General features: G+C 39.1%; 1 protein-coding gene across 3 annotated transcripts in view; it reads left to right on the forward strand.

The window, feature by feature from the left end:
• Positions 1-21191, forward strand: part of dennd1b (DENN/MADD domain containing 1B) — a 184756-nt gene that overhangs the window by 121961 nt on the left and 41604 nt on the right. For all 3 annotated transcript variants that reach the window (XM_041791060.1, XM_041791061.1, XM_041791062.1), the window contains 2 exons: positions 9356-9481; positions 16831-16932. In XM_041791060.1, coding sequence (XP_041646994.1) covers positions 9356-9481; positions 16831-16932 — 228 coding nt within the window. The remainder of the gene's footprint in view (positions 1-9355; positions 9482-16830; positions 16933-21191) is intronic.

Here is a 21191-nt window from a genome sequence, read left to right on the forward strand (position 1 = left end):
AGCAAACCTTCAGAGATCCGTCTAATTATGGCGACGCTGGCTGTGAGCACATGTGGGCTCTATTAGGCAGTTCGGCTGACCACTGGCCGGGCTTTTAGCAGGTTCAGAGTTCACAGTTGTCCTGAATTAGCCGCCCTCTTTCAGACAGGACCCCTACACTAGTGCCCGCCCCTTAATGGTCTCTTCCAGCAACTTCACACATAATATTTTAGATTTATTGACTATTACAAATGCTACCATGCCGGTAGCGGTTCCGTTTAGCAGAAAGAGGAAAGATCTAAATAAAGGGGTAATTGGTAGCAGGTCAAAAAAGGATGCAATGATCTTTTGAGGGATTTGTCTGACAGTTTCTTAAATTAGAAATGACACATGAATTAAAGGTTTGACACATTTTGGTGTTGGGAATTTCTCTTTACACATGCAGGGCATGTTTTGATAGTGGAAAAAAAATCACAACATCAGTAAGATGCTTTATCATTTTGAAGTCTTAAAATGCTCTTTTTAATTATTATTTCCAATTTTAATTCTAAAAATAAAAGCAATTTGTTGACTTTTTTAGGCTTTCTTTAACTTTTAAGAATCATTGTAATATTATTAAACAGATGATATTTTTGTTGTTGTATTTATAGGGGGATTTTGCATATTTAAAGACAGCCTAAGTTGAACCGAAAGTTTCAGTTGTTTTTACACATTAATAAATCATACTAATCTCAGAGAGACTGTGCTGCTGTCAGTAAAATCAATATGTTGACAAGCACCCTGAAAAGAAAATACTCAATGAAAAGAAATGTAGTTTTTCCCTGGAAGATCAAGGTATTTTTGTTTCTTTTTCTGCGATCCACAGTTCCTTCTCCGCATACACAGATTGTGCTGATAAAGTTATAATTGGCTTTTGGTTGGTTGGAGCTGTTTACCGCGCTAGTCATTAAAAGTATCCAAGAATAGCAAATTAGGAGTCTGTTAATTCTGAAAACAAACAGTGTGTGACTGAATCAGACTTTTTTTTTGATCCCAGGAAGATTTTTTTTCATGTATTATTCTTTCTGTGGCTCACATTCAAGGTGAGGCGCTACAATGCTGCTTACATCTTTATTTTCAGATGCTCCCTCTCACATCACAGCCTAATTCCTTCTATTCTCCTCCTCTCTGCCTCGCGCTACTTTGCTGACACCGTGTACCCATACATTCGTAGCCTTCGTACATTTGATCATTTGTATTCCCAATAAAGGGGGGAATTTACAGCGTACACTCCTACTTCCTGTATTTCAAGCCTGCATTTGGAGGTTTACAAATGAATGAGGGGGTTGCGCTTGTGTCTGAGCGCCTCTCCTGAGATCACCTGGCACACTTAATCAAACATCCCGGCTTTAATTTGGTGCTCAGATTCAGACGCTGCGAGAAAACAACATCTACATCATCATCTACAACAGCAGGCAGCAGGCAAACATAGATGCACACAGAGATGTCTACAAGAAATGTTCATCACCGACATTCAGATCTAGTTCAGGAGTAAACTTTTGCTACTCACAGATTTTGGGTTTGTCCACAAGATTCCCTCACTTTCAGCTCGGATCGAGCCAAGCGTGCAGCCGAGCCACCGACGGTTCAGCCTGTCACACGCTGCTCTAACAACACATTGCTCACACTGGGAATGTGGTTGCTCCACCTTAGTCACATACTGTAATTTAACACAAGCAGTCTCAGTTTTTACAGCATTTAATAACAAACTCCCTAACAAGTATTTGTGTTTCTGAGCTTCTCCAGGCTGCATAAAAGTTCAGATGTGCTCATTTTATTTTGCAGGTTATGATTGTTTTAAATGGCACTGAACTGTGCTGCAAACTCTCTCTGTGCAGCGTTTCGCAGCCCTTCATTTACTCATGCGGAGTTTAAAAGCTGCACTTCATTTTCACACACTCGTTTGCTGCCGAGCGGTTCACTCTGGATTAGAAGTCAAAAAGGGAGAGCAGCATCACCCACCGCGTTGGTTATTGAAGTGAGAGATGACATTTAGCTGTAGTTAATTATGTATGCAAAACTCAGCCGCTCAGCTGCTAGAAGAGGTCAGCTTGACAAAGTAACCCCACACCGGGGAGAGTCTCATGGCAATCAGATAGCCCTATTAAAACACACATACACAGACTTCTCTCCCCCTTGCTTTGGCGCTCTTTTTTTCTGTCCTCTTGCTAAGCTTTTGTTTTGTTTGTGCTTAAAAACACATCAACATATAACAACTGAGAATTATATGCGCTTTAATAGTATATTTCCCAACATTTTTGCACATTTATTGCATCATTCTGCTCATTTAATATTCACTGGAGCTAATTCCTCTCTCATAACAAAGACTAGATTGTGTTTAATCCGCCCTATCATCTTCAGTAATATCCCTATTATTCTGCAGTTTTACCATCAGACTGAAAATAGAGGTTAATTTATAAAAGAAAGTCATAATATTGTTTTAAATTGAGCGAATAAATGAATTTCACAGATTCACGCTCATTGTGCATGTGTGAGTGTGTATCTGCCTCTCCTCTGTGTGTGTACAGTTCAGACTGCAGCACATCAAAAGAAAGTGGGAGATTTTCATAACTATTTTTTTTCTTTGTAGTTCTTTAATTGCGTCCCCATGGCTTTCTTTCCCTGGACAGAATCTTAAACAAAACATTCTTTTTTTGTGAGAAGAAAAACCCAACTTCTTATTTTTCTATTTTTTAAAACAACAGACAAGTGTCAGGGTCGTTATTGGGGAGGGTTTTTTTTGTTCTGTGGTGATTATTTAGAGGAAAATTCTAAATTTATATCCACATTTTTGTGTCTACGCTTTTCTGACATTTACCTTTGTAATTTCATTTGTTGTAAATCTTTCAGCCAGGTTTTCCTTTTTGCTGTTATATTTTGAGTTTGCTCACAGATAATGCGAGGTCCATTAGTTATTCACCAGCAATGACCCTCTTATTATATCAACTATCTGTATAATGTGTTGCTTTTTTAAACATATTTTAAGGGGGCATGTTGTATGCCTTTTTTTAATTTAATCATTAGTTGATGGAATATTCTAGGACTTTTTTATACCTTTATACATTACTTTCAGTTGTTTGCTGACTAATAAGGAAAACTCCCGAAGTTATTTATGGCAATGACCAGATTTAATGCATTTTCTGTCTTAAAATCAACATTTTAGTGATATGTTTGTAGGTTTAATAAGGTTTTTGAAGTTGGCATTTTATGTACCCGTGGTAAATTACTTGGTAGTAGATAAATTTTTGTCATAACGGTTTTCTTACCCTTTTGGGACATAACTTTTAAGTTTTATGCTGACAACTAACAGCATTTCCAGTTGGAAATTGACAGCCATGATCAGATTTCTCTTAAAAATCAGCAAGTTTTTAGTTTTATGCTGACAGATAACAAAAATTCCAGTAGTTATTTGACAGCCATGACCAGATTTAATTGATTTTCTGGCTTACAATTTGGATTTTTGTATTATGTTTCTACATGTAACAAGATTTTTGAGGTTGGCGGTTTTTGTTCCCATGTTAAAGTGCACAGTAGTGTTAGCATAGTCTCAGAAGTGTTTTTTTTTCCCTTTTGTGGTATAACACTCCATTTATGTGGACAAGTAACAACAATTCCAGTAGTTTACTTGGCAGCTGTGATCAGATTGAATGCATTTTCTATTAAAATAAGCTTTTGTAAAATTATTTATTCTATGTTTATGAGTGTTAGCGAGGTTGGCATATTGTGCATCTTTATTGATTCACTCAGTAGTAGATATGATTTTCTCAGACAAGTGCTTTTTTTTTTACCTTTTGTGATAGAACTTTTTCATTGCATGCTGACAAATAATAATTACAGTAGTTTACTTGACAGCCATAATCAGATTTCTTGTATTGTTCTCTTAAATCAGTATTTTTGTGATCTGTTTCCATGCTTATTAAAGTTTTTAATGTTCTTCTATTGTGTATATTTATTAATTACTCAGTTGTAGATATAATTTTCTTGGACACATTTTTAAAAACTTTTTGCAACCTAAATTTTAGTTTTTTCCTGACAAATAACAACAATTCCAATAGTGATTTGACAGAAATGGACAGATTTAATGCGCTTTCTGTGTTATAATCCACATTTTTATGTTTCTTCATAAATGTTTTGTAAGTTGGCATGTGAATTACTTTTATAAATGTACTCAATCATGGAAATAACTTTCTAAGAATATTTATTTTCCCTTTTGTGATGCAATTTTCAGTTTTAAACTGAGAAAAAACAATTCCAGTAGTCACTTAACAGCCATGACCAGATTTCATACATTTTTTTCTCTTCAAAATCAGCATTTTTATGATATGCTTCTATGTTTATTAAAGTCTTTGGTTGGCATTTTGTGTATCTTTATTTATTCACTCAATAGTAGTTATAATTCTCTTAGACAGGTGGCTTTTTTCCTAACCTTTTTGCGGTCTTATGCTGACTAATAGTAACAATGTCAATAGTTGTTGACACTAATTGCCAGATTTTCTGTGTACTTTGGTATAATAGTCAGCATTTGTAGATGTTTCTATATTTAATAAGGTTTTGTAAGTATGCATGGTAATTATCTTTATGAATGTACTCAATTATGGAAATTATTTTCTCAAAAGAGTTTATTTTCCCTGATGAGCGTAACTTTTCAGTGTTACACTGACATAGAACAAAACTCCAGTAGTTTACTTAACAGCCACAAACAGATTTCATGCCTTTTCTATCTTGAAAAGCAGCATTTTTATGATAGATATTTATCAACCTTTTTCTGACATCATTTACAGGTTTTTGTTTACAAATAATGACAATTTTGATAATTGATCAATATCAGTGACCAGAATTCATACAATTTCTGTATTGTAATCAGTATTTTTATGATTTCTTTTATATTTAATCAGGTTATTTAGGTGTAAATATTTTCTATATCTGACTAAGACTGTCAGCAATGTTTGTTTGTGTAATCAAACTCATATTTAGAATATTTTTGTTGTGTTTTGAATTTCACAAAAGCTCAAAGCCAGGTGTAGGATTCATATAAATGGAAGCTGCGTGTATATGAGTGATATCAGGTGGATGTTTACGTGTATATCAATGCATCATTCTCATACAGACAGACGTACACACATTCATGCAGATGCATGTTGTCACCTACAGTGGTATCATCCCTAACAGTCAGGCAGGGATCATCGTTGCACCTGCTAATTACCATCTCCAGCTGGAGAGTTAAATGGAGATCTGTTCTATGTCTGACTTTTGACCCCGTGCTCTTTATGTGACGCACTTCAAACCCTGTTTGGGCCGGGCTGGGCCGGGCCTTAATGAGGCCCCATGTCTGCCCTCTGTGGGCTGTGCGCTTTGGATGCCCCGCTTTCATCCCCGACCATCTTCCCTTGATGTAAATTGAAAAGATCACAGCTATGGGGAGAAGACCTGTACTGGAAAGAGCCCTCTGCATAGATTATGAATATCATAACTCAACAGTTTTTTTTCCCTCTCTCTCTCTCTCTCTCCCCCCTCAACCACCCACTCCCCACTCTCTCCCCCCGCCACCCTTTCCCTGTACAATGCTATAGTTCTAATTGGACCCAATGGGGGACTCTCTGCCTTTGATCTCATCACCGCCACTGTGACTTTACACTAAAAAATGTCACTGCCAAATTGGGTTATCACCTGTAGAGCCTGGCCTTCCTCTGATGCCTGTACGCATCTCGTTAGCTTCACTCAAACTGTAGAAGTTAATTAGTTTGACAGAGCCATTACCGTGGAGGCTTACCTGATGATTGTATCGAGCGTAGGCGCCATTTTCAAAATCCAACTATTAATCACACATTTATTCTTTTAGTCAGAAGTGTGAGAGTGCACCCCAGACTGTGCTTAGTTTTTTTTATTATTTTAGAAACGACTATTTGTCCTTCACTACTTCTATATTTGCTCAATGTGACAATTTAATTAATCACCACATATGAGTAATGAAGAATATTTTTCATCATGCTTAATCCTCCTCATGAAGTTATCCCTTTATCACCCGTTTTTCTTCCTAACACCGGGATGCAAAACACAAGTGAAGCGGTGTCCCCACCTCATTAAAAGTGTTTGCAGCGCTCTTGCCCGTTCAAAGCTGCTGTACCGAACTCCGAGTGCAGAGTAAACTCTCTCTATCCCATCTCCTCTGACAGTCTTTGGGGTATGCCTCCCCCACTTAGACTGACATTGTGTTCGCTTTGATTCTCCCCCCGAAAAAAAGACAGTTTAATGATTTGCAAGGATGAAAAAAAATTCTGTGAAAACGCACATAAACATGAAATATTAATTCCAGAAAGGGCTTTACATAAACATAAAAGCATTTAGCACAATGAGTGAATATGGAGATGACACTTGTTAATTTATCCGTGATAAACTTCCTGTTTGATGCCTGGGAGCATTTGCAATGGCAGCACGGGGACGATGTGGAGAGTGAGAAAGCCCAGGGGAGAGGAATCAACGCTGTTCGTTTTGTCTTTGTCCCAGTTTAAGACTGCCACTCTCTCCGTCTCCCTCTCTCTCCTTCTCTCTCTTAGCTCTGCGTTATTCTGCCCGTCCTTTGTACGAGCTCTGCTCGCACTTGCTTCTCCTCCCTGAAGTTCTCCAGAAAGGCTAATTGCAGACACCAGACCATGATACCCCTCTAGCACTGCAGCTACTCAGCATGATGCATTGGGCCTACTGTGATAGAAAAAGAGCTGATCAAAATTTCATCACATTTCAGAAGAACTGGGGTCATTTAATGGTGGACAAAACCTGTAATTTTCTCCTGCTTTCATCTCTCTTTTCTTCTCCATGTGCCCTCATATGCTGCTGTTACCAACTAAAGCTAATAAAACTGGTGAGATGAATTTGATGTAAATGTTCTAAGTTGTTTTAAGAAGATGAAAAAGATAGACACAAATAAAAGAAAGAGAAACTACTGGACATCTAATAAGAAAGTGATTCTGTTGTTCCAGGAACTATGTGTACATCTTTAAATTTGGTTTAACTGCAAGTGAACAATGGAAATTCATTTTCTTTCTTCCTTATTTGGACATCAAAATATGTAGAAAGACATGTCATTTTACCAAAGAGATTTGATTTACTTTTACTTCTTCTATTGCACCTGAAAAAGACACTTAATCCAAACTGGCCTCAGGTGCAGGGTTGAATAGGTTAAGCGTAACTTTTCTTTTACAAAAGATGGTAGAATTCTTCTAGTAACTTAAAACAGACTGCATAAATTTAGGTGGAACTTAGAATAGCAACTAATGTTAACCCTCAAATTGCTCATACTCTGTCTACACTCATTGACACTCAAAAGTGTGCAGTCACTCCCTTTCTAGTCAGTCTTTGAAGTTCCACAGCAGGCATTCTGGTCCATCTCCGCCATGTGCCAGAAGCGTCACTCTGCACCACTATGCTTGAGATACCCACCAGGTCTGTTTCAACATCTGAGTCCCCTGCTGAAAGCATCAGTCCCCATAGAGCAGATCAACCCTACCAGGAACAACAACGTACAAAGCATCAGATCAATTTCAAAACACAAGACAATGCACAGAATCCCAACTGTAAATCTCTTCACTATAAAAACATTACTACCCATCCTGTGGCACAAAGCATTATCAGTCAGTCAGAGGGAACACAACGTTATGGATGAAGAAAAGATCATTTTTGAGGTGGAAAAACACAGAATTCTAGGTAGTACTTCATTTGAAGGGGTATGCACAAGACTAGTGAAATAACATACATACATACATACATACATACAGACATACATACATACATACTCTTCCTGAGGAAACTTGTGATCTCTCATCTCCAGCTGCTTATGGCTTTGCATTGTGACTGAGATTATGTGGAGTGTGCGGGTTAGAATTAAACTATTTAGTGGTTCAAAAAACCTTTTTTCCATCAAGCCAGTTCCAGCCATTCTTAACATCCCAAGTACTGTAGCATCCTTTTTAATTCATTTCTGCAGTGCAGTTCATTTCTTATTTTATGGTCTAAAACCATACAGCCCACAGGCCAATAATTTTTGACCATCTGAAGCATTAAAGACTATAGAGATGTTAAAGATGCTCACTTTGCATTTCTTAACTGGACCAATCTACAGTATGTCAGTTATCATTGTGAAGCAAAATAGATTATTTCTGAAGGTAAAATGATCCTAATTGCAATGGTAATTCTATTGGCCTCTTAAAGGCGATTTCCTTTACATGCTTGCTGGGTATAATGTGCTAAGATGTATGTTCTCGTCTTTCTGTGAAAAATAATGGCCCCTTGATGAAAAATGCACCAGCTACCACTTGGCCAGAGTAGCTCTGTAGACTGCACTCTGTTTAATTGTTTATGTCAATGATTAAGCAGAGATTTTGCTCATTTAGTGATTGTGTATATTGTCAAATATTAGATAAAGCAATGCAGTGTTATACTACGATGACTAAAAATTAATTTGTTTTGGTCTAATTGAACTAAAATGTTGATTATATAGTTTTTTTTTCTTTAAGATTGTGATTCCAAGCTCCTGTACAACCCAATCAAAGATTGTGCTTTTGTGTGGAGCTGGCACAGCCCACACAGAGAGCAGCAGTCCCTCGCTATCTCCTCCTCCTCGCTCTTCCACAGCGCAGTCAGACGACTGCTGAGCAGGTGAGGAGAGCCTCTTGACAACTTCCTTCCCAGACTCCCCGGGGCCCGCTGGCCAGGGTGAATCTTTTGTCATCCTAAAACAAGCTCGGGCCTGCCGCTCCTCCACGCTCGCCTGGAGTCCTGGAGACAGAGCCGAGAGAGGGGGAAATAATTAAAGACATTTTTATGTCAAGAGTCCCTTTCTGGAGGGAGTTGGGAAGAGCCAACATAGGAGGAGGACTGAAAGGAGAAGAGGAGGAGAGGAAGAAATGGAGGGAGAGTTGAAAAAAAAGCAAAGACGTTGATGGGAGGAGAGTTTGGGTGGCAGCACAGAGAGAGAAATGGTATCAGAGGAAGGATGCGAGTTTCCATTTCCTCTTTGCTGTCCCCTCCCTCTCGCCTCCCCTCCTCCTGTCCTCCGCTCAATTAGCAAAGCAGCAGGTGCTCTCAGCAGCACAACAGATAAGCTCGAAGGAAAGGCTGTAGCTTTTCCCTTTCTTTCCTTTCCTTTTTTGAGATGACCTGCAAATGTGATACTTCACACCCAGAATGGGCTAGCTGTTTTCTCCACCAATTTCAGAGGTGATAATTTAACTTTTTACCCCTCCATCTCTCCCTTTTGTCCCCCTCCCATCCCCCTTTGTGTCTCTTTCTGTCGTCCCCTCTCACTGTTTCTCTCCCACTTTCCTTCTTTGTGTTCCACCAGGTGTCTTCTTTGAAGAGCAAGCTGAAGAAGCAGTCAACAGCAACAGGGAGTGGTGTGTCCAGGGCCTTTCTGAGAGCGCAGGCTGCTCTGTTTGGATCCTACAGAGACGCCCTCAGATATAAACCTGTAAGGATGCAGTCATCAGTCACTTAGTTTTTGGAACCATGTTCTCATACATGATATATTGCTTTGATTATCTAGGTTTCATTTCTACTTGATAACTCAATGTGATATACAGTTCTCTGAAAAACTATTTGCCCCCTCTCTGATTCCTGATTGTTTTTTTTTTTGCATATTATCACACTTAAATATATTGGATCATCAAACCAATTTTAACATCTCACAAAGACAAACAAAATAAATACAAAACGCCGTTTCGAAATGACAATTCCCCCCCTTGTTAAATCATGAGTTAACTGTGATTAACCACAGTTCTTGGAAAGCTGAATTCAATTCCACTGGCCACACCCAGGCCTGAATACCACCAGATTTGTTGAATCAAGAAATCACTTAAATAGAAGCTGTCAGACAAAGTGAAGTAGGCTACAAGATCTCAAAAAGAAACGCATCATACAACAATCAAAAGAAATTCAAGAACAAATGAGAAACAAAGTGATTGAAGTCTATCAGTCTGGAAAAGGCTTCAAAACCATTTCCAAGGCTTTGGGACTCCAGCAAACAATGGTCAGAGCCATTATCCACAAATGGAGAAAACTGGGAACAGTAGTGAACCATCCCAGGAGTGGTCGGCCAACCAAAATTACTCCAAGAGTGCAACGACAACTCATCCAGGAGGTCACAAAAGAACCCAGAATGACATCCAAAGACCTGCAGGCCTCACTGACCTCAGTTAAGGTCAGAGTTCATGACTCAACCACAAGTAAGACACTGGGCAAAAATGGCATCATGAGAGAGTTCCAAGACCACTGCTGACAAAACAGAACACAAAGGCTTGTCTCACATTTGCCAAGAAACATCTTGATGATCCCCAAGACTTTTGGAGAAATATTCTGTGGACTGATGAGACAAAAGTTGACCTTTTTGGAAGGTGTGCAGCCCGTTACATCTGGTGAAAAATAACACAGCATTTGATAAAAAGAACATCATGCCAACAGTCAAACATGGTGGTGGCAGTGTGATGGTCTGGAGCTGTTTTGCTGCTTCAGGACCTGGACCACTTCCTGTGATTGGTGGAACAATGAATTCTTCTGTCTACCAGAAAATCCTGAATTCCAACATCCGGCCATAAGTTTGTGCCCTCAAGCTCAAGCACTCTCGGGTTATGCAGCAGGACAACGACCCAAAACATACTAGCAAGTCCACTTCTGCATGGCTCGAATAAACATAATTAGGGTTTTGGAGTGGCCAAATCAACTTATTAACCAATCTGGACTTAAATCCAATTAAGATGCTGTGATGTGACCTAAAACGGGCAGTTCATGCTGGAAAACCCTCCAGTATGGCTGAGTTTAAAAAATTTTGCGAAGACGAGTGGGCCAAAATTCCTCCACAGCGATACGAAAGACTTATCACCAATTATCGCAAAGCTTGATTTCAGTTATTGCTGCCAAGGTTATTACCAGTTATTAGGTTCAGGGAGCAATTACTTTTTCACGTAGAGCCAGATAGGTTTGGATTTTTTCCCCTGAAATTGTATTTACTTGGGTTGTCTTTGTGTGATATTAAAATTGGTTTGCTGATCTAAAACATTTAAGTGTGATAAATATGCAAAAAATCAGGAATCAGAAAGGGGGCATATACTTTTTCACAGCACTGTAGGTACATAGGAAACCTAACCTATGATGCATGTATATATCACACTTTTACTTAAGGGGCGATGTGTGTGTTTCTGGCCAATTACAGAGGAGTTTTTGGATTAAACAAAAAAATATGTACTTTTTTAATACAATGATGACCTCAGACCATAATATTTGCACCTGAAACTAAATTAGAAAAAGATTTTTTTTCTTTTTTTGTTATGTAGCTGAATTGACCTATGAAACCCAATAAACATATCCCTTCACTGGATAGCAAAAATGGCTGTGCTGAGTTAAACTGCACAATAGAAAAGGTCTCTTTTCTTTTTATTATAAACACAACCAGAGGCAATTTAGCAGCTCTTTATAAGTGGCAGCTAAAACACAAAAACATTAAAAAACAGCTAAAAAACACAGAAACATTAAAAACACACTGTAAAAAGCAGTAGTTAAATGCACTGTAGTCCAGAAAGGCTACATATTGTGTTTTCATTGATAAGTAGAAATATTCACAAGCTTTGATTTGTTATATCAGCCCTGTGAATGTGCAGCAGTATATGTGAGTTGAGTCAGATTTCAGTGCCGTCTGGTTAGACTGGGGCGTTTTTGACTTGAGGTAAAAGGTGTGCTTTCAGCTGCGGTGCAGAGCTAAGGTGGGCCTGTCTGAGGCACTGAAATGTCAAAGGAGCTGAAAGGAGTCAGGACGTTCCCTTTGAAGATCCCTTTTAGCCACCTTTGGTGTTTTACTCTCCTTTACTAAGCCCCCCTAACAATTCTTTTCTGGATCTTTTCTGCTTATCAAGTCTGAGTCAGAGCACGGCAAACTACAGCATGTCCTGTTTGTCAAATAGCGAAGCCTTTGTTCCTTTGGCTTTGAGATTAATTGGACTTTGTGGACTCCCCGAGTCAAGATGCTACATTATTGATGCTGTCTCTCTTTTCTCTGTATACAGACGGTATACGAACAAACTGCCTCCCCTCTGACACAAGCATCGAGACTCTGTGAACGTTTAGATGTGCGGTTGTGTATGTGTGAGCCCAACATGCAGGGATTTCTCAGTTCACTCACGCTCACACTGTGTTTTCTTTTAGGCAGGATCAGTGTAAAAGAAGTTTACATGCATGCAATCACACACAAGCATGCTCAAACTGTGCATCTGCCTGCATGAGGATAGTGATGATACTCACTGTGCTCTGATATTTGTGGAGTATCACTCTGCTTTAAGCTGAAGAAGAAGATCTTCCTAGACAGAGCGCCTCGGTTCACAAGCCCATATGCCTCGACAGAAGGACGGGTGTGGATGCTTGGTGGGAGTCTTGCTGAGCTGTAAATGAAACAATGCTGGAAAATGATAATGAGTGGAAAAGCAATCAGCTGGTTTGATTAGCATTTCTTCGGTCATCAGTTTGAGCTCAAGTTGATGCTCCCCCACGTGCTTTTTCACCACTCGAAGCAGCACACATATTTGACAAAAAGATCCTGAAATAGCTCACTCATTAGTTTTCACCACCACTGATGAAGCTAAGTTAGGTTGGTAGGTGTCTGTGTAGCATCGCTGTGTCTTCTGTGCTGTTTAAGGGCAGGAGATTTGTAACACATTCATGTCAGCTAAGCAGATGTGAAGGCTGTTAGTAGGGGAGGTTAAGGTGCTATCACATGATTAGAAGTAGAAAAGACTAATATAGGCACAAAACTTTTCACAGTATGACATCTATGTAATATCTTCACACACCAGTAACTGCACAAGAACAGGCAAGTTCTTATCAAGGAAAAAGTGCTCTTGATAACAAATTAATGTCTTTTTTTAAGACAAAAGTTGCAAGTATAACCTTTATTTCAAAACAGTTTTATGAATCTTAAAAAGCTTGGTTTGGATTGATTTTGTCTTATCCTCCACATGACACACAATAGCATATTCACTGATTTTTATAAACTACAGGCTTCCTAAATGCTAAAATTCATCCAAAAAGAGCTGCACACATGTTTGAACACATCTGCCACACACTGTTTAAATGCCCCCAAAAAAGATGGATTCCTTGTAGAGCTGTGGCAAAAATGGAGACCACTGCAAAAATATGTTTTTCCTCTGTTTTTCCACTTCTACATGTCACCCAACTTTCATAGTATTCTTATCTGTACATATTCTAATTTAGGCTTTTACGCCATTGTTGTAGGTAGGACAGTGGGTAGCACCAGGAACATGGGATGGAGAATGTGGGGAACAACATGGGAAAGGAGCCACAGCCAGATTCAAACCTGGGCTGCCTGAGTTAAGAACAGCAGCCTCTGTACATATAGACACGCCCACCAGGCCATCAGCCCCACATAGATGTATTTTATTTGCAATAAAGGAAACATGGTTGAAAAGGATGTGGTATTTTTCAGACTATTAATAATGCAACAAATATTTAAACTTAGAAAGAGTTCAGAAATCAGTATTTGGATGAATAACCCTGATTTTTAACTACAGCTTTGTACAGCTTTGGCATGAATCTTTCTCATTACTGTGGAGTGACATTATGCCACTATTGGCACAAAAATTAAAGCAGCTCTGCTTCATTTGATGGATGATCACCAAATCAGTACCTCAATAAGTAGAATAAAACTTCAACTTTATTGTCCCCTTAGGGAAATTTGCTTGCAGCCAGGCAAAAAAAAATCACAAAAACTCACAACACTGAAATGCAGAAATTCAAAAAACATTAAAGGACAACTGAAGGCAAACCCATTATTAAAAGCCATCATCAGACATCTGCAGTGAAAATGAAGTGTGTCATATTTTTGAAAGCTTGTTATGTAGTGACTTGAGTTATGAAAGAATTTTTCATCCTGTTGGATTTGACCTTTGGTTACCTGAATCTTCTGTTAAGGGCAAGGAGCTTGAATTCAGCATGCAGAGGAAGCTCAGGACTCTGATGCCTTGATCTTTAGATGTTACCCTCTTATAAAAAGTTTGAGACTTGTGTTGTGAAGTGCATTTGTGTTCAAAGTTAATAGACACTGGAAGAGAGTGACATCTCTGCATGTAGAAGTCGATTTAAGGAGATTTTTGGGTAGTCTTGGAATATATTTTCAAAAGCTGTTTTGATAAATTAAAGCATTATGTTGGAGATGAAATAAAACTTGAAAGAACCATAATACAGAAGCACATTCACAGCAGTGTGCCATGTTAAAAACCATGGCATCATTGTTATACCTCACATACTCTCTAAACCCACATTTGCTAACTTGTCAGACACACAAACATGCAAACCCATTTTTATTAGTTCTTCTGTATAATATGAATTGTGATTTTTTCTCACCATCAAGGGGATGACTCTCACAAAATCACCAAGATCCGGTCAAACCTGCAACTAGTGGTTGAATAGTACTTCTTTTTTTTATAGCCCATAACCTGTTTCTTAAGTTCAGATTCTCTCGTTTGCAATGTGTCTCTCTTTGGAGGACAATCCATTGGGATATTTGACAAAAGAATGTGTGATTAATTCAACTTTTGAATGATTGATAACTTGACACCAAAGTTGTTGTAAATAAAAGTCATCCAAATAACAAAAAGTAAAATGTAAAAACTAAGTTTCATGAAATGGAACTGAAATAAAAAGCAGGCTTATAAAGATAACTAACTGGACACCTGTTTTGCTCAGTTGGTAGAGCAGGCACTCATATACAGGGGCTGTGGTCCTCAACGCACTGGCTGCAGGATTGATTCCCGGCATCTGCACTGCTTGATGCATGTACTTGATGTACTGTTTCTGGCTCTGTCCACTGTCCTATCTCTGGACAAAAAGCCCCAAATAAATCTTAATGAAAAACAAACACTGTTGTGAAGTGGTTGACAATCCCCATGTTGTCCAAGAGAAACAAGAGTGTTAATGTTGAGTCTGTGTTGTTAGATATTCCACATTATTGGAGCCAAAAGCAAAAAGTGTATTTCAAGTTCAGAGTAAAACAGTGGACTCTGAAAAATTAGACAGTCAGTAGAATGAGTTTGGTAAGGTCCAGTAGACTGACTGTATGAGAGGATGGATGTCCAATCAGGGATTTATGGATAAAAAGATACAAGTATTTATCACATCTCTGTGCAAGAGAAGTTCAAACAACTTTTTTACACAGATAAAAATGCTGAGTGCTAAAAGGATCTCTGGTTATGGACCTAAGAGCAGTGTGATAAACTGACTCAAGAGATTTGAGCACAGATGCAGCTTGGAAATGTCATACTTCTTCCATGAGCAGGAATCCTGCAGTAGAGGAATATCCACGTGTTTCCTTCTCTGTCTCTACTTTTGACTCTGTATCATGTGCTCCGAGTAGTTTTACTTATTTTATATCCGATAATTAACAACGTTAGGAATTTTTCTTTTATACTTTGTGCAGATCTATTCATCATGTGGCATGCCAGAGATTTTTAAATTATATTAAAGTAAAATCAGCCTTCTCTTTGCCTTTGAGAGTTTTACATTCATGCCATGAGGGTATGAGTTGTGTGAGTATGTAATCCGCACAGTGCCATCCCAGCCAAATGTTGTTTCCCTTGATAAACTTTGTTCAAACTCAACTTTATTCCCCACAAACAACTATGATAGTTTTTATAGCTCAAACTGAAGCTTGTCATGTTATTTTTATTGTACACGACCTCAGTGACCCTGTTAAAATAGATAAAGTCACTGTTTCTCTCTTTCTTTAGTCTGCTTGGACTCCTCCAGCAGCAGCAGCAGTTGGCATGCACTGCAGGCTGCTGTGAACCTTAGGATTTAGTTGGAACTGATGTGTACACAGACACAGACTTAGAGTTGACTTTTTCACTAGCAGTTAGTTGTTAGTCTCAGCATGCTGTTCAGTTTTGTTCACTGCAGCACAGTCCCAGGCTGTAGCAGCCAGATGGGGACTGGAAAGCTGATTAAACTACAACAAACTTCTTTTAGCTTTGCTTTTTTACGAGAGAAAATGCCTTAAAAACTTTCAGTGATGTAAGTGGAGCAGTATTCCTGTGATGTAATTTGGGCCACTGGTATCATCCTGCCGCCCGTCCTCGACAATGGGGTTAGTCTCCAGTGTTGTTAAGTTGTTTTTATGTGTCACACTATGCTCACAGCCTCAAACAGACAAAGCACATTGTTTAACACCAGAAGAATTTAGAGCATCATTGGAATATGTGAGAATTATGTTAATTATGAGAAAACATGGATTGGAAATGACTGTGGGGCTGTGTGTGATTGGCCTGCAGTGCTTCTCTTGTCATCCTCCGTGTCTATAGCTCACAGGCCGACAGACATGATGTAAGAAAGAGAAATAATGTGCTCATGTGGAGTACTGGGGAGTTTACTGGGACACTGTCTTCTGAGTTCGGGGGAGATCGGCTCTGCCAGGGGAACTGCTTTATGTTTTTTTGTTTTTGTTTCTTTCTCAATTTTCTTCCTCCTCCTTCTTCCTTCCTTTTTCCTTCCTGGCTCTCATTTTGAGTCACTTTCTGTTTCTCAGGCCCACTTAGCTCACTAATGAAGAAATCAGTTGAAATACTCCTCGCTTAAGAAAGACTTTTTACACTGAATAATGATAATAGAAATGATGTGAGCATCTTATTGCCATGAATCCTTTTAAACACTGTGTCTCATTCCTGTGGCTTGTTTCTCAACTTAGTGAACATGACAAAAAAAAAAAGAGATAGGTTCAAAGAATAAGAAAATTTTAATTGTTTGTTGTAATTTTTTCCACCGCAGGGGGAGCCCATCACTTTCTGCGAGGAGAGCTTTGTGAACCACCGCTCTAGCACCATGAAGAACTTTCTGTCCATGGCTGTCAACCTGCAGCTCTTCAAACAGGTACAAACAGCCGCCACAAAGCATGTGTTTGCATATTTGTGTGTGTTTTCATGTATGTGTCACAGCTTTTTATTACCTGCATTTCTGACTCTTAAATCTGTATATGTTCTCAATGGAGCACTTTTTAAAATCTTGACATTCAGTACAGAATCTTTGTAACATTGTAGAGTTATAAAACATGGCAAGAGATGGAAATAAACAATGATAACAAACTAACACATAAACTTAGGATAAAGCAACAAATAGTAATAGTAATTAATAAGTATATACAAATTTTGAAAAAATTGAAAAAATTCTCATGTAGCTGTGGTTCCAAGTTACTTATTTACATCATAGTGTCGATGCATTGATGGATTTAATGTACTCGGTCGCAAGTGAGAAATGTGTGAATACTTCTCAGTAAATACTTTGCAGTATTTTACTCTGTACTGTTTGAATGGGATTACAGTGGCTATAAAAAGTATTCACCCCTTGGATGTTTTACACTGTTGATTGACACTTGTTGATTTTATAAATCCATCATGGTCAATATTATTTGGCTTTTTGACTAAAAAAACAAACAAATAAAAAGTCCTTCATGTCTAAGTGAAAAGATTTCTACAAAGCAATATCAAAAATATAAAATTATGTAAGGTAAAAAAAAGGTGACAAATAAACGTGGTAAATATTCTCCCTCTTCAAGTCAGTATTTAGTGGATGCACCTTCAGCGGCAATCACTGAGTCTGTGTGGATAGGTCTCAATCAGGCTTGCACATAGGGACACTGCAATTTTACTTAATTCATCCTTGCAAAAGTCCAGCTACAAATTCTCTGTTGGATTGAGGTCTGGGCTTTGACTACAGCTTTCGCTGTATGCTTCAGGTCATTGTCTTTCTGAAAATAAATCTTCTCCTGGTAGTTCTCTTTCAGAGTGAATAAGATTATTCTTCAGAATTTTACTGTTTTTGCTGAATTAATTTTACCCTTTACAAGCTTTCAAGGTGTGCCTGCTGAGATGCATCCCCACAGCATGATGCTGCCACCACCATGCTTCACAGTGGGGATGGTGTGTTTCTGGTGATGTGCAGAGTTTGGTGCCCACCAAACATAGCTTCTTGTCTGATGGCCAAAAAACACAATTTTGGTCTCATCAAAGAATTTTCTTCCTCTTCACCATGGCCTTTTGGTAAACTCTAGTGGATATTTAATATAAGTTTTCTTCAACAGTGACTTTCTCTTTGCTAATCTCCCATAAAGCTTTGACTGGTGAAGAACCTGGGCAACAGTCATATGCAGAGTCTCTCCATCTCAGCTGCTGAAACTTGTAACTCCTTCAGAGTAGTCATAGATGTCTTGGTGGCCTCTTTCATTGGTCTCCTTCTTGTGCGGTCACTCAGTTTGTGAGGACAGCCTGATCTAGGCAGATTTACACATGTGCCATAGTCCTTACATTTTTTGATGATGGATTTAACTGAACTCCAGGGCGTGTTCAGTCTTGGATTTTTTTCTGTATCCATTCCCCGACTTATACTTTTCAATTATCCTTTCTCTGAGTTGCTTGGAGTGTTCTTTTGTCCTCGTGGTGTAATGGTAGCCAGGAATACTGATTAAGCAGTGACTGGACCTGCCCAACACAGGTGTCTTTATACTACAATCACTTGAGACACATTCACTGCACTCGGGTGATCCCCATTTCAGTAACTGTGAGACTACTAGCGCCAACTGGCTGTACCTCTGTTGATTTAGGTCAGTCACTTTAAAGGAGGTGAATTTTTAAACAACCACTTATTTTACCTTACATCTTTTTCTTTAATTGATATTACTTTGAAGAAGTCTGTTTCACTTTGACATTTTAAAGAGTTTTTTTTGCCTTTTTTCTTAATAAAAATCTTAATTATATATTGACCGTGATTGATTTATACTAAACCTATATTAAACGACAAAAATGTGACATCAGGGATACACAGCCAACAAGCGGCACATATGCGCCTGGTATGAAAGCTGTGACAGTGTGAGCCAGAGCAGACAAATGCAGCAGATGCTCTCCACGCTTCCAGTCTGAAACAAGCGTTTTATTTGTGCTGTGCGCTCTGGAGCTGATCATGCCCTCTCTGGTCGATGCTCTTATGTCCATAGCATGTGCCGAGCCCTTCAGAGCAAAGTCCCAGATGTATGAAAATACATGCCTAGTCTATTTTTTGATGGAGGCCTTTTCAGCACATGTCAAGCTAAACAGAGCAGATCATCCAGACAGGAAGACAGACATGGGAACACATCGCTAATCCACTCAGTTTCAAAATAAAACAACATCAGACTGACAATCATATATTCCACCACTATATCAGTACAAATGGGGGAGGTGCCAAATTAACAGACCAAAGAAAGAGAAGGAGATGTTGGGATGCAAGTTTAAGGAAATTTGGCATCAGTGGCAGCTGGTCAATTGGGGGGCCCCCAATGTGATAAGCGTTAGTTACTTGTGGCTGCTGATGATTATTATTATAGCATCTTTTATATTAAATTATATGTAACATTATATTATTATAATTACTATTTGTTCACCAACCAAACAAATGCAGATGTAAAAACTAAATATAACTTAACTCTCGGTGTAGTAACATCTTTTGATGTACCTTGCATACATAACATATCCAATTGAGATTTTGTCATAGGAACCCCCCCCCCCCAAGAAAAATGCACCAGCTGCCACTGTCTGGCATCATGAGTAAAAAACAGGAAATGGTTGGCAGGTGCAAACATGATTATGAAGCAACTTGCACTGTATGCAAAATAATTTTACACCTTGAACAATGGAAATCAAAGCTGTTAAATCCAACATATAATCCAAGAAGCACTAACACTTTGCAGTACAAAAAATGTTAGCATTCTTACAGTTCTTTTTCTGAGTAGGTCTTTGAAAAGATCTTAAAAGTATTAAGGTTTGATTTTAGAGAGTGCAGCACTGCCAAATAAGCCTTATGCATCCCAACACAACTCTGGGTCCTCCTGAAATTATAACCTTCAAAAACACAAATCTCCTTTCACTCAAGAACATGGACTGATGCATGTCTCCCCCCTGTCAATGTCATTTTATTTTTATGCGCAATTCTTATTTAGACAGTTGAAAATCTTTGTTTTCACAGATGGTTTCCTCTTGTTCTCAGCAAACTGTCAGCTTGGTAAACTTAGCATTTAGTATCCTGACAGTTCAGTTGTTGAGAGCGAGGAGAGAGAGGATAAGGATTATAGACGGTTATTGACCCTGAGTAACTGTTTACGGTGGTTATCTTTGAGCACACATCTTAATGTCTCTGTTTGCTCAGTTCGGCCTGGTTTTACGAATGAAAACATGACACTTTAGACCGGTTAAAATGCTTTTGGTTTTCCACATATATAACACCTTTTCCATTCTTAACATGAGTGTAGAAGAGTGTAAAAGCTTTAAATGCAGGCAAGCAGGTTGCCTAGCAGTCCAAGGCGCAACCCATGTACACAGGCGGCCTGGGTTTGAATCCGGCCAGTGGCCCTTTGCCGCATGTTTCTCCCCACTCTCATCCCATTTCCATCTCTATCCAATGTCCTCCTCTGTCGAGTAAAGGCACTAAAAAGCCCAAAAATAAATCTTTAACAATAAAGCTTTAAATGTGGCTCTGATTTTTTCTTGGACAATGATTTTGTTGACTTTTGTTGAGGCGATGCTGAGAACTCCTCTGTGTTGATGTGTATTAATGTGCTGTATATATGTGTGAAGGTATCCTTTCTTCACGTGTGGCTACATGAGTTTCCCTCTACCATCCCTCATGTATAGTTTATACGTTTTCCTCCTAAATCCCCTCAGAAACACTAAACTTAGCCGAGCCAGAGCCGATCGTGGAGACACCTCTGGCTCAAACGAAAATTTCCTCTCACCCCCTTGAATTTTTCTTTGTTGCTCTCTGACCCGTGATAGTGGTGTGATTTACCCCCGAGAGTTACAGCGCCGTGGCCTCTCAATCAGGCTTTTGTTTCTCTGGACACTCTGCCCCGTCTATAATTTTCCCAGGCAGAGTGAGATAGTGAGCAGCAGTTCAAAGCATCCTCCCTGGCCTGGCTCCTCTGCCTCAGCGGTAGCATTGGGAAACAGGCCCTTATCTCCTCCTCCTCCTCCTCCCTCCTCTCCTGCACGGGGGATGGGGTTAGCTTATCTCCTCCACTCCTCTTTCCACTAAAGTGAGAGAGGCCAGCAGTCTGCCCAACTCTGCTCCGGCCATGACCCATATCCACTCCCAAACACGCAAAC

The sequence above is a fragment of the Cheilinus undulatus genome, linkage group 7, assembly GCF_018320785.1.
Source record: "Cheilinus undulatus linkage group 7, ASM1832078v1, whole genome shotgun sequence".
NCBI lineage: Eukaryota > Metazoa > Chordata > Actinopteri > Labriformes > Labridae > Cheilinus > Cheilinus undulatus.